This window comes from Hyaena hyaena, unplaced genomic scaffold (assembly GCF_003009895.1).
Source record: "Hyaena hyaena isolate Hyena2069 unplaced genomic scaffold, ASM300989v1 scaffold_26, whole genome shotgun sequence".
NCBI lineage: Eukaryota > Metazoa > Chordata > Mammalia > Carnivora > Hyaenidae > Hyaena > Hyaena hyaena.
Genome location: NW_024080658.1, coordinates 1,304,047 through 1,317,467, shown reverse-complemented (window position 1 = coordinate 1,317,467; position 13,421 = coordinate 1,304,047). Strand labels below are relative to the sequence as shown.

The 13,421-nt window shown below is 36.7% G+C and overlaps 2 protein-coding genes across 7 annotated transcripts in view; one reads left to right on the top strand and one right to left on the bottom strand.

Moving 5' to 3' along the window:
* The window catches only part of MRPL13 (mitochondrial ribosomal protein L13), a 48,385-nt gene extending 45,726 nt beyond the window's left edge, over positions 1–2,659 (bottom strand). The window contains exon 1 of one of the 2 annotated variants that reach the window (XM_039227234.1): positions 2,371–2,659. In XM_039227234.1, coding sequence (XP_039083165.1) covers positions 2,371–2,397 — 27 coding nt within the window. In that variant the 5' untranslated portion in view covers positions 2,398–2,659. The remainder of the gene's footprint in view (positions 1–2,370) is intronic. The other variant, XM_039227233.1, reaches the window with a different exon arrangement.
* An 88-nt stretch (positions 2,660–2,747) lies between these two features.
* Positions 2,748–13,421, top strand: part of LOC120228658 (MDM2 binding protein) — a 77,688-nt gene continuing 67,014 nt past the window's right edge. For all 5 annotated transcript variants that reach the window (XM_039227205.1, XM_039227207.1, XM_039227203.1 and 2 more), the window contains exons 1-6: positions 2,748–2,893; positions 3,685–3,765; positions 8,643–8,716; positions 8,813–8,961; positions 11,299–11,357; positions 12,870–13,014. In XM_039227205.1, the coding sequence (XP_039083136.1) occupies positions 2,776–2,893; positions 3,685–3,765; positions 8,643–8,716; positions 8,813–8,961; positions 11,299–11,357; positions 12,870–13,014 (626 nt within the window). In that variant the 5' untranslated portion in view covers positions 2,748–2,775. The remainder of the gene's footprint in view (positions 2,894–3,684; positions 3,766–8,642; positions 8,717–8,812; positions 8,962–11,298; positions 11,358–12,869; positions 13,015–13,421) is intronic.

Genomic DNA, 13,421 nt, shown 5'->3' with positions numbered 1-13,421 from the left:
ATTGGTTTTATTTTAAATTTTATTAATACAAACTTCATATCAGCTTCTAAACTGCTCACCATTTTTTTTCCTTTCTCACTGATCTAGCTTCTATCTTGTTCTCCTCTCGCATCTTTTGTCAGATTTCTCTCTTAAGTATTTCACATATTTTGATGCTATTGTAAACAGTATTGTATTTTTAATTTAAATTTCTGTCCGTTGCTAGCATATAGAAATACACTTCATTTTTTGCATGTTGGTCTCGTACCCTGCAATCTTGCTAAACTTACTTATCAGTTTTAGAAGCTTTTCTGAGATTCCATTTGATTTTACGCATAGACAATCAGTCTTCCATAAATAAAGCCAGCCTCTAGCCCATACCTTTTCCCTACTACTCTCAGCTTATGACTAATTAAAAAAAAAAAATTCAAACAGGCGGAACTCTATTGGACAATCTTTTGTCTTCAATAAATTGCTAAGGAAAAAAATAGGGAAAAGAATCTATTTACTAAAACTAAAGAACATGAAATTATTACATTCCAGATCTTAAACCAAAGGAACAAACAGTAAAACTATTATGTATTTCTGTAACATATATTAGAAAATTGGGAATTTGAACATATCCTAGGTATTTGATACTAATGAATCGTGATTAATTTTTCTTTTGTCTTTGATAAATGGTATTGGGATTATAGTTTCAAAAAGAATCCTTATAAAGAACATTCTGAAATATTTCCTTGTGAGATAATAGGAATCCGAGGTTCACCTCAAATTCATAAGAAAGGGAAAGGAGTGAATGGGGGGTGTACAGATGAAAACATATTGGCTATGAAGTTTTTGAAAGTGGGCTGCAGCTTCTTTTATATAGGATTGAAATTCTCCATAATAAAGTTAAAAACAAACCCTCTCTACCTCACTTATGCACTGCCTCCTTTGTGGCAAAATTCTTCCAAAGAGTTGTCTTTACTCAAATTTGTCCTTATTCTCACTTCAACCTGCTCCAACTTTTTCCCCCCACACCCATCACCCTCTCTCTACTGCCTGTCAAAGTTACCAGGACCTTCACATCACTGAATCCCTTGGTCAGTTCTAAGTCTTCAATACAGGTGATCATTTCCTTCTCCTGGATGTTCTTTCCTCACTCGATTTCCAAGACACCACCCTCTGTTGGTTTTTTCCCTACTTTGCTGTTTTCGTCTTAACCCTTGCCACTGAAATGTTGAAATGTTCCAGAATTCCGTTCTTGGTCCTCCTCTCCAGTCTATACACACTTCCTCAAAGACATCATCCAGACTGATATGTTTACATGTCATTTCTATGCTTATGTCTCCCAACTGTAGAAATTTACATCTCTAGCCTTGACCTCTTTCCTGAACTTCACACTTGTATCCAATTGTCCACTTGGAACCTGCACTACATTGCTTTTTAAACCATCTGTCGTAAAGACTGATTTGTTCCCATTCCATTGCAGATGAATATTTTGATTAAAAAACCCCCAAACTTTGTTAAAAAAACAATTAAAATACTGCCATATCATCAAATTGCTATAAAGGTTTTTAAATGTTTAATTTTTTACTCCTTATATTTGCTTCAGCCAGGAGAGGTAACAAACAGTTCAAGGAAAGAATCATTCTCGGAGCAGGACTGGGCTAAGTAGCATCTCAGGTCAAAATACCCAAAACTGAACTCCCGCTCTTCCACCTGAAACCTGCTTCAATGCCAGTCTTCCCTATCTCAGTCGATGGCACACCCTTCTGGTGTCAGAAACAAAAACCTTGGAGTAATCCTTGTTCTTTCCTGGTCAGCTCACGTTCAATCATTCAGGAAATCCTTTTGACTCCACCTTCAAACAAAACCTAACCACTTTTCAACACTACGCTGTCTAGTTCGGTTTGTGCCACCATCGTGTTTAGCCTGGATTACTGCAGTTAAACCTCTACACCGGTTCTTTGTTTATATCTTGCATCAAACCCCATCTCTAAACAGTGTTTTCTTACTTAATTCAGCTGCCAGAGAGCTGCTTTTAACACCCTTAAGTGAGATCAATGTTACTCCCTGGCTCCAAACCCTTCAGTAGATCCTCATTTATTCAGTAATAAGCAAATTCTTACAATGGTCTACAATGGCCTATCTGATCCAACTTGACCCTCTCTCCGAAAACTCTTTCAGGAAAAAAAGACATGAAAAGAGCTGACTGAAAAGAGCAGGAGATGAGTACCAAAAGAGTAGCAAGCGGCCAGAAGCACGATTGTCATTAAGTGCTTCCCCGAGGCATCTCCCGGCCGAGGAACTCCACTTTCCTGCCCACTCAGCACCACTAAATCCACCGAAGCCACCGACTTCCTTCTGCCAGTGTAATCAATTGCATCAAGCCACAGAGTTGGAGCTCACCTGGGGCGCCCTAGAGAAACTCGACATTTTCACCGCTCGCAGGAGCGTCCTCTTCCGAGGACCCACGGCCAGGCCTCAGCACTAATGGCCCCGCGGGAAACATACAAACGCAAGTATGACAGTTCCTAGGCCAGCCGACGTCGTCAGTTTCTCTGCTTTTCCTGGGTCTCCTCCCGCCTTCCCATGATAGCAGTTTCGTCCTGATAGGAGGAAATAATGCAGTCATCGAGAGAATAACTCCTCCAAAGAACCCGACGCCTGGAAAAGTTGAGGCAGCCCGACCGAGCGCGCACAATTTCCAGCCGACCTCTATTTGGGGGGGAAGGAAACCGGAAGTGCATAAGCAGCGCGCGACTATTTGGATGGGACAACCGAGATCTGAAATAGGAGCCCGGCTCTGAGGAGATGGATCGGTACCTGCTCCTTGTGATCTGGGGCGAAGGGAAAGTCCCGTCAGCAGCGGGTGGGCAAGTGGATCATGGGCCCGGGGAGTCGTCCGTGGAAGGTGCCGAGAAGCAGCCGGGTAAGCGCCGGGCTGAGAAAGAGCGGGAACCGCTTTCAGGGAGGGGAAGAAATTTAAGTTTGTGATCAAGTTGTGCGGGGGAGGGAGGGTGGACTATCTCGAATTGTCCCGAGAATCTGAGACTCCATGAGATCGGCCCAATAAGGGCTGAAAAATGTCATTATCTTCGTGGAGAAATAGGGACACGTTTGTGGATGCACAATACCAGCGCTCAGAAGTTCTTGGCACAGTAAAAATTTAACTGAATAATTCTCTGTGCTTTCGGAATAGAGTGTCTTGTTGGAAATACATGCATTCAGTAGGCGATCCCGCCAACTATATGTTCCAAATGCAGGTAATACAGAAAGGAACAAGACGGGAAAGGGTCTTTCTCTCCGAGATTCCTAATGGGAGGAGATATCCTACATATAAACTAAGCTTTAAAAAAATGGTGAATTTAAAACAATTGTGACTGGTTGAAAATGCACTCCTCTTTGGTGTTTCTGTCTATAATCCACGTTGCATTTTATTTGTTTGTTTTGATTAAACAGGCATCTTGAGACAATGTATGTGGTTTTGTATAGAGTATTGTGAGAGTTTCCCTTCTCTGCTTAAAAGTATTCTTTAGGGAGAGTTTTGGAGTATTTACCTGGCTAGCATGTATAAACTGGGAGCCTTTTGGGTTTTCTGTTTGCATTCTCTGTGTGTAGCTCTTTTATGTACATGTTTTTCCGGAGTGTCTCTGGTGGTGAAGTTGGAAGAGGCCTAGACTATGTAACTCCAGCCAAGTTAGTTTGCCTTTTCTTTTTCAGATTTAACAGCAGCAAATGTTTATCACCTCCTAAAAAGAAGCATTAATGCTTCAATGAATCCAGAAGATAGTACTTTTCCTGGTAAGTGGAACACAAACCTTTTTTTTTTCTCTGGCACTGCATTTATATTGGAAATAAGTTTAATTAATTTGGTCACTTAAAAGTATGAGAGGCACTTGTTGACTATACACAAGGTCCTGGGATGAGGAGGGAAGTAAGGAAATGCAAAACTGGAAAAGATAATGTTCCCTCTTCCTGCTACTTGAATGTCATTAAGTTGTATGAAAATTATTATGAAAATTATGGTAGGTTCTCAGCTTGACTTTTGTTCCCTTTGTGGTATTTCCTTGCCCATCTTTAGCTCCATATAAAATAGGGTAATGTGGCATTATAAAGAGGATTTATGATTTTGTCTTGAGTACAAACACATTATTAATGCTCTTACACAATTTTTTACCATTTTTTCCACCCTTACCTCTTACTGATTCTCTTAAAAGCACTTCATAATTGTTAAACACAGTGATCTTTTCTCCATTCTTATCTGTTTTACCTTTTTCAAAGTATATAACTTTTTTGACCACCCTTTGCTTTGTAAAAATCTCTTCTCCTTTGGTTTCTATTGACCTTATACAGATCCATCTATTTATTTTTTTAATCGTTATTTCTCTTTTACTTCCTCTTCTTGACCTCTGAGAGTGTCTTTCAAACACTCAGAAAAAGGAGATAACCAAAACAGACCAAGTTAAAAGCTGAAGGAAGTTTCTGGAGATGCTTCGGGTAGAGTGCTTGTTCGATAAATGTTCATGCTGCCCTAATCTGTTTGCCAAGTTGTGGTAGTACTCATTAATTTTTCAAGTCAATATAATTTAAGTCAGTACTACTGCCTTTGCAAGAAAGATTTCTTTCACTTGTGCCTTGAAAGTATACATTAAAGAAATATTGGGAGCATTTTAGGAATTCTTGGGATAACTTTTGCTTACTGTTTGGGTGGATAGAAGTTTCTTACTAAATGGGCACCTGGGTGGCTCAGTCTGTTGTGCATCCAACTTAAGCTCAGCTCATGATCTCAGTTCCTAAGTTCGAGCCCCACATCGGGCTCTCTGCTGTCAGCACAGAGCCCACTTCAGATCCTCTGTCTCCCTCTTTCTCTGCCCCTCCCCCTTGTTCTCTCTCTCAAAAATAATTAAACATTTAAAGAAAAGTTTCTTATCCAAGCAGCCTTTGTTTGCCCAGTAATGTGGAACTATGTAAATGACCACAACCTGAAGCTATGCAAAGCAATCCCAATATAAAATCAATGGGAAAAATCACAATTGTTCCATGACATTTTTTTCATCAAAACATTAATAATTCTCTTACTGAGAATTATACAGGTAGAGGAAATGAAAAAAAAAAAAAAGCCAATAAAACAAATGTTTATTTCACATGTTGTAATTTAAAGCATTAAAAACATTGAGAATTAAAGTGTTTATTTATTTATTTTGTAAAATTCTTCTCAAGGAAATTTGAACAGTGCTTGCTACCTTCTTGTCATCCTATAACTTAGGTTAATAGAGTTAGCATTTTTTCCATGTCTTGGTGAATTGTCTTACCCCTAAGTTTGTATTAGCTTGCAGTGTTTTATCCTTAGCTCTTTTTATGTTGTGAAATAACCGTGAGCAACTTTAATGCAAAGGTATTTGTCAGCATCATTTCCTCTGAGATCTCTTATCCTTTTCTGTCACATTTCTATCATGGCAGCTATTTTTAGAACCCATTTACATTAGATTTAAATGTCACTTTCAGTAGTAATCACTTTTTGCTTCTTTGCTGTGCTTTCATCTTTTTCCCCCCCCCTTGGCCAATTTCCTCTTCCTCTTACCCATTTTTGTAAAATATGTGGGTTTATCACTGGGAGACAAGAAGGAAATAGGGTTACATATTTGTCATCTATTCATATGAACTGAATAACAGAGGTGCAGTGACCAATCAGCAAAAAATTTTGAAAAGTCGTAATGTGATTGGTTACTGATCATGATACACGTCTGATTTATGTAGTGATTTGCGGATCTGAGAAGCTAGCAGTGAAGTTTTACTTTTTGCAGTTGCAGTTAATTAATAAACCATTGGTAACTGGAGTTTGTACCCCGTTTTGGGGGATTGGGGTCATTTAAATCATGGTAACTGAAATCTGCATATCAGAACCATGCAAAGAGAGAACTGCTTGGATTGAATTTCTTACCCAATGAGCACTGTTACTTTCAGTAATATGGCAATTCTGAGAAACTGGAAGTACAATATGATTATAATTGACATAAGGCTGGAGAGATAGGAATAGCTATGTGGAGGACTTTGTAAATCATGTAGGGTACTTGGACTTTTTCATAATAATTAGCCATTAAAGGCTTTAATGAAGGAAGAGACCTGGTCACATCTGTGTTAATGAAGTATTCTGGCTACAGTATACTGGACACATTGGGGGAAATTATAGGTGTAAGGGGGCTGCTGCAGAAGACCAGCTAAGAAATAAGAAAGGCAGCCATGGTAGAGGAAAATGGATCTAAGGAAATTATGGCGGTAGAATCCAGCTGAATTAGTGTTGCATTGGTGTGATTTAGGAGATGGGTAGGGTGAGAAAGCAATCAAGAATGAATTAGATTTCTGGCTTGGATATAGTATAGATGGTGGAATTTAGCAAGATAGGAGAATTAGATTTTGAGACATGATTGATAAAGGTAAACTGAGTGAGAGCCCAGCACAAGCTGACACCACCCCCACCACCCAGGTGCGATATGTGTAATATACGTGACACCATGCCCACCGTGCAGGTGGGATATGTGTAATAATGTACTCCTGGCTGCCGAAGAACAAAGGAAAGGACAGAAACAAATGGTTAAACTGATAGAGTCTCCCATAGTTTACACATGTTTTAGTAACTTTACAAGAAAAAGACAATCTTATCAATAGCTTAATCTCCAGGAACTCCCTAGTATCTTAATGATAATGTTTTGCTAGAGGAAAAAACAACCTTAGCTTGACAATAGCTAGGCCTCCAGTAATCTGTAAGTCCTCCTTAACATATGGAAATTCCTTAAAGAAACTTCCTCTTGGCTTTATTTCCCCCAACTCTGGTGGTATACTACATCATCACTCACCTCATCACTATGATATGTTCCATTTAGAACACGTATTTAGTTGTCCTGTAAAATGTCAAAGTGAAAATGTTTTATAAAAGTGGGATACATGTGTCCAGAACTCAAAAGGCAAAGTAAGTCTGGAGATATAGATTATAGGATCATCAATATGTAGATGTCAGTCCAAGCTATGAGTAAGGATGGGATTGTTTATGGATAGTGAGAAGAGCAGAAAATCTTGAACTGAATCCCACTATTTAAAGGAACTGAACACCAGTTTTTAAAAGTATGAGGAGTAGCTGGAAAGGTATGTTCCACAGAATCTTTGATTTCTTTCTTATTCTTATGCTGAGAGGTCAAGTAACAGCAGTGGTAAGAGCTGTCAGATTTTATAACATGTTGTTAGTTATTGGTGCCTTTAGTGAATGTAGTTTTGATGAAGTTTTAGGGTAATAGTGGGGTGGTCCAGAGCCGATAGCCAAGAAAGAATTCTTGAAGACATCTTTAGTGCGAAAAGGTGATTTTATTAAAGCATGGGGTCAGGGCCCATGGGCAGGGAGAACTGCCTGACAGGGAACTCATTATATGCCCTCAGGTTGGAAAGAGGTCAGTAAGTTCTCCAAGGGATTTTGGAAGCAAGGTTTCCAGGACCTTGAGGAGCTAGGGAAACACCATTTATTACCTTTTAAGAAAACCTTATTAATGAGACCCTTCAGATGTATATTGCGGGGGCCATAAGCTTAGAATATGATTGCCAGCATACATTTTGGGGCAGTTGGGACAAAGGAAGTAGACCTCAGGATCCTCAAAGCTGGGATAACGTTAAGCTAAGATTCCCTAACCAAGTGTTCTCATGGAGGCAGCTGAGCTCCTAGAGGGAGATCACTGTCGGTTTCAAGTACTTGTCAATGGGCTATAGGCAGTAAGGGCATTTGATTTCACTTGCCTTAGTTTCCCACACTACCATGGCAAGTACTTAAACCCCTTTCCTTTGTTCTCGGGTAGCTAGGAGTGTCCGATCAATATCACACATATTGTACCTGTGGCGGGGGTGGGGGGGTGCCAGCCTGTATTTTGCCCTCAGCTTGCCCCATACTCCCCCATCAGTTACAGTTGCATGTTAGATACACAACAACATTTTGAAATGGCTTTAGAGGGCAGTAGAAAATGTGATGAGGCTGTATAGTTCTATCTCCTCTCTCTCTCTTTCTGGCTAGGCTTAACCAGACCTTCATGGTCTTTGTAGAGGAAATTAGATCACTTACACAGTTTTGAGTGACTCGGTAATAATTGAGTGGGTGTTGGGGTATTTTTCTTGGTAGATTTTAGTATTTGAAATGATGATTAAAATAGTATGGATTTAGAATTGTGACAAAATAATAGTATTCATTGTGAGTGAATATTTTTGCTCTTTCGGCAGATTGTTCTGTTTAAATTTTTAGAGATTTAAAATTTTTTTAACATTTTTTATTTATTTCTGAGAGAGAGAGACAGTGTGAGCAGGGAAGGGTCAGAGAGAGAGGGAGACACAGAATCCAAAACAGGCTCTAGGCTCTGAGCTAGCTGTCAGCAGAGAGCCCGACGCGGGGCTCGAACCCACGAATCGTGAGATCATGACCTGAGCCGAAGTCGGCCACCCGATTGACTGAGCCACCTAGGTGCCCCTAAATTTTTAGAGATTTTAAAAGGATCCATGTAATGTATGTATATGTGAATATACACACATATATCTTGAAGAACTATATAATATAATAAGAATCATATAATTCTCCAAGTGTAGATACTATGGCATCTGTTTCTTTGTGATATGCCTTTCTGCTAACAAAGCATGATTTTGTTTTCAAGCATGTTCGGTCGGCGGCATACCTGGCTCCAGGAAGTGGTTCTTTGCAGTGCAGGCAATATGTGGATTTTATCAGGTAATAGAAATGAAAAAAGTTGGCGTTAGCGAATGCCTTCGTCAATATAAATAATTTCAGGAACCCATTTTTTAATACAATCTCTTGGTATATTAGTTTTGCAGTTCTCAATGGGAAGAGATACATTTTGGGACGGAAAAAGATGAAATTGAAGATGTTCTTCAAACAAATATCGAAGACTGTTTGAGTGCTGAGTGTCTTGAGGAAGAAGATAGTACCAGCAGAGAATCAGTATCCTTGGCTGAGTATGCTTATATGCTTTCTATAGTATCTAAAATATTTCACGTTAGACAGCGTTTTAGCCACAAGAGTGAAAATAAGATTTTTTTAGCTGCCATAGGAAGGAAATTTTAGTTATTTGAAATTTTCAACTCTGTTTTGGGGGACAGGCAGTCTGGGCCTTTTATTTGAATAAAACTTTAAAATGGAAAAAATTATATTTGAAAATGCTTAGGTTCTTAAGCTTATACAATTGCAGAAATCATAAAAAGTGACATTCTAATTAATATGTCACTTTCTTGAAAACGAATTCTGCCTGATTATGAATTGTAAGAGTGTGAAGAGAAACTTGAATTTAATGGAGTCCCTCATGGCTCAGTTGGTTAAGCGTCCAACTCTTCTTGATTTTGGCTCAGGTCATGATTTCACAGTTTGTGAGTTTGAGCCCTGATAGCACAGAACCTGCTTGGGATTCTTTCTCTCCCTTCCTGTCCCTCTCTCTCTGCCCTTCCCCCACTCATGCTCACTCTTTTTCAAAATAAAATGATAAACATTAAAAAAAAAAAATAAAGTGATTGAACTGTTAAAAAAAATTTCCCACTATCAAACTCTAGGCCAGGATGACTTCACCAAATAATTCCCCTAAATATTTAAGGAAGAAATAGCATCCATTTTAGATAAAGTATTTCAGAGATGAAAAGAGAGGGAAAACAATTCGTTTGTAGATGCTACCATGATCTTGGTTCTCTCTTTTCAAAATAAATAAACTTTTAAACAAGGAAACTTGAATTTAAGGTTAATAACTGGCATTCAAACTCACATTATGATTATCACTTTGCTATTTGAGATTGATATATATAATTGAGGTTGATATATATAATTTATTCAATTTATGTATATCTTGAGCCTTCAGACACCTTGAAAATGCATAGAGTTCCTGAGGATCATGTAGTTCATTGGGTTCACTTTTAGGTTTTTTGAATTGTGGTATAATATATAAGTTGGTCCAGGTGATGTAAGTTGTGATTATTTTTCTCTTCATGAAATATCCCATCTTTGACTCATTAATACCTTTCATTTTAGTCTTCCATAATATTTCATTACAAAAACCTACTTTTATTTACTATAGTAATCATGTATTATAATACTTCTATAAATTACTACAGACTTCAAAAATTCTATTTCCTGTTTTTAAATTATATTTGTTTGGGGGCGCCTGGGTGGCTTAGTCGGTTAGGCATCCGACTTTTGCTTAGATCATGATTTCGCGGTTCGTGGGGTCGAGCCCCGCGTCGGGCTCTGTGCTGACTGCCAGCTCAGAGCCTGGAGCCTGTTTCAGTCTGTGACTCCCTCTCTCTCTGACTCTCCCCTGCTCACGCTGTCTCTCTCTCTCTCCTAGAAATAAAAATAAAACATTAAAAAAAATAAAATAATAAAAAAAATTATATTTGTTTGTACTGATTAATGAAAGGAGACGTTGTAGAACCAAGGAAAGGATCTCAAACCAGGGCTCAGTAGAGGTAGTTTCTAGTTATATGATTATGGACCAGTCAACCTCATTTCTCTGGTCCTTTATTTTCTCATCTATAATGTGTTGAGATCCTCTCAGGTGATTTCTAAGGTGCTTTCTAGCCTTTGAGTTCTTATCATCTCATGTTTTCCCACCATTATTAAAAGATAAGGAGTGTAAAAGTAATTATTTCTCGTAAGTGACCTAATAATTATTTCCACAAGAGGGAGCTTGAAAACTATGCTTTACCATAAGATGACTTAAGTTTTCTAGACAAAGGCAGGTTTCTAATAAAGAGTTTAAGTAATTTTATGTTATGTAATAAATTTTTGAGAAAAGAAATTCATCATTTGGATAAAATGAGAAGATTTTGAAGAACTTGAGGACTTCATCGCATTTTCTAGTCAGGGCTATTGTATGCCATTCATAGAAAAGCAGTATCCTTCTTTATTAAATGCTTAGTAATACCTTACTTTTAGGGTTCAGAAAAAATGGTTGGTCTATTAGTTATGATTTATATTTAATGTACTAGATATAATTTAGGGAGTTTTTTTTCCCCCTTTTGTTGTTTTTTTGGGGGATGTGACTAATAACTTGGACTCTGTGAACCCTAGCTTCTACACCTATTAGTTATGTGACTGTAGACAAATTATTTAAAGTAAAGATAATAATAATATTGTAGTAGTGCCTCATGGATTGTCATGAAGATCAAATAAGATAATGTATCTTATTACTTAATAGTAATACTTAATAGTGCCTGGCACATAGATCTATTTAATTAATATTACCTATTATGATTATAAGTAATGTGTATGTGTGTGCGTGTGTTTTCTAACTTACCCTTTTGTTTTAGCCTATATGAAGAATCTGCAGAAAATTTGCATCAATTGTCTGACAAACTTCCTTCTCCTGGTAATATTTTATGACTACTTTTGGTAATTTATGTCATACTTCCTATGAGTGAGTGAAGAATTCAACCTTTATGCTAATGTTCTCACTTCTAGTTTTGAAATTCAAAATGAAAAATAATTCTTTAATTGAAGTTGATACCAAGCATACTTCACTGCTTTAATAAAGTATATTACTAAGACACTACAGTTCTCTTAATTGTTTTTATTTAGTTAGACAAAAATTAGAAAATTAAATACCAGTCTCTGTTTCCTTATTCAGATATTACTGAAGAATCTTCCCACTATATACCATTGTTTTCCATAGTACGTTTTGTAGAATATGAGTCCTATAACAATTCCTGGAAAAAGAAGTTCTGTAATTTAGATCATTTTGGTAACATCTTTTAAAGTGTGGGGTCACTGTATACATTATCACATAGAAAGGTCTACAGTAAAAGAAGCCCTTCACTCAGCATTTGTTTACAGAGTGCATTTTTTCTTACAATAATGAAAAGTATATTTTATGAAATACTGTATCATGCTATTCTTACAGTTGTAGCCTGTCTGAAATTTATCTTTCTTTGTGTCAAGTAGCTGTTATCTAAAGCCTTGTACAATTTGGCATCTATAAATACTTTTGAAGAGATTTCCTTAAATATTTTCATTGCTGAAAGTAATTTATTAAGCGGACATTTGTTGAATCTATCATTGGTCATGTACTGTACTAGGAGCTGAGTATGTAATATGATGAGTAAAGCAAATGTGATTACTGTGAAGGACTTGATAGCTCACAGTCTGATCCTTATATTCAAGATCCTATTTTAGTGCAAAGGATTCTATGTGGGAAATAACTGAATACATAGATAAATAAATATATCAATTTTTTAAATGATATGTGTCATATTCAGAATATGTATTGAAATATACATTGCTGTTTTGGCAAAATAGAAAGCTTTCAGTATCGAACTTCTGTTTGGTTTCTGTTTTATTTACATTTTGTTTGGTTTTTGGTAAATTTATAATTTTATAAAATGTGAAGTTTCATAAGTTATGCTTTTTTCATGGGAACCACTGATATATAATTGAGCTTTCTGGGTGTTTTATTGTCATATAAAAGGAACTAATTCATTTGACCATTACAATTCTATATTAATTCATTCCCTTTTGTATAAATTAAGTATAGAAAAATATACTGAAATTGCACAGATTCTTTTTCTCCTTTTCTCTGTTCAATACAACAATAGCATTGATGATCTTAAGAGCAATGTGTATAATTAAGCATGCATTGGTACATAATTAGCAAGCAATTATGATAGAGTTCATTGTTTTCTGTTATGTTAGCTATTTCAAGATAACATGGCTTTAAATCAAATGATGAACATTTAGAAATTTTGAACTTCTAAGTATGTATATTGTTTTGAAGAATTTCAGAATTAAAGTCTTTTATCTTCCAAATAGATATAAAATTCAGTTGTTACAACACTATCTTGAGACATTTGTTTTCTAACATTTATTTAAATTATTCTCTTTCTAGGTAGAGCAATGATAGATGTGATACTGTTGCCTTCTGACAAAGATCCTCCCAAGTTGAAAGACTGTTTACCGACTATAGGAGCGTTAAAACATTTGAAGGAATGGTATTCAGCAAAAATTACTATAGCAGGAAATAATTGTGTAATGTAAGCTTCTTTGTTCATATTTGGTTGCTCTCTGTGTAATGGTTTTACAATGAACATGCTATCCTATTTTTAATAACTTGTCACTTGAAGATTTTTTTTGATGTGATAAGATAGTTTTATAACCTTTATGTTAGAAGTTTATTGAGAAGATCTGGATTTTTATTATTTCGTATTTAATATTTCTGAGATATTTAAGTTTTTAGCAAGTGTCATCAATGCTGTTTTATAACCACTATTTTTTTTTTTTTTTTTTTTTTTTTTTTTTTTTTTTTTTTTTTTTGAGAAAGAGACAGCGTGAGCAGGGGAGGGTCAGAGAGAGAGGGAGATACAGAATCTGAAACAGGCTCCAGGCTCTGAGCTGGCTGTCAGCACAGAGCCCGACATGGGGCTCGAACCCACAAACTGTG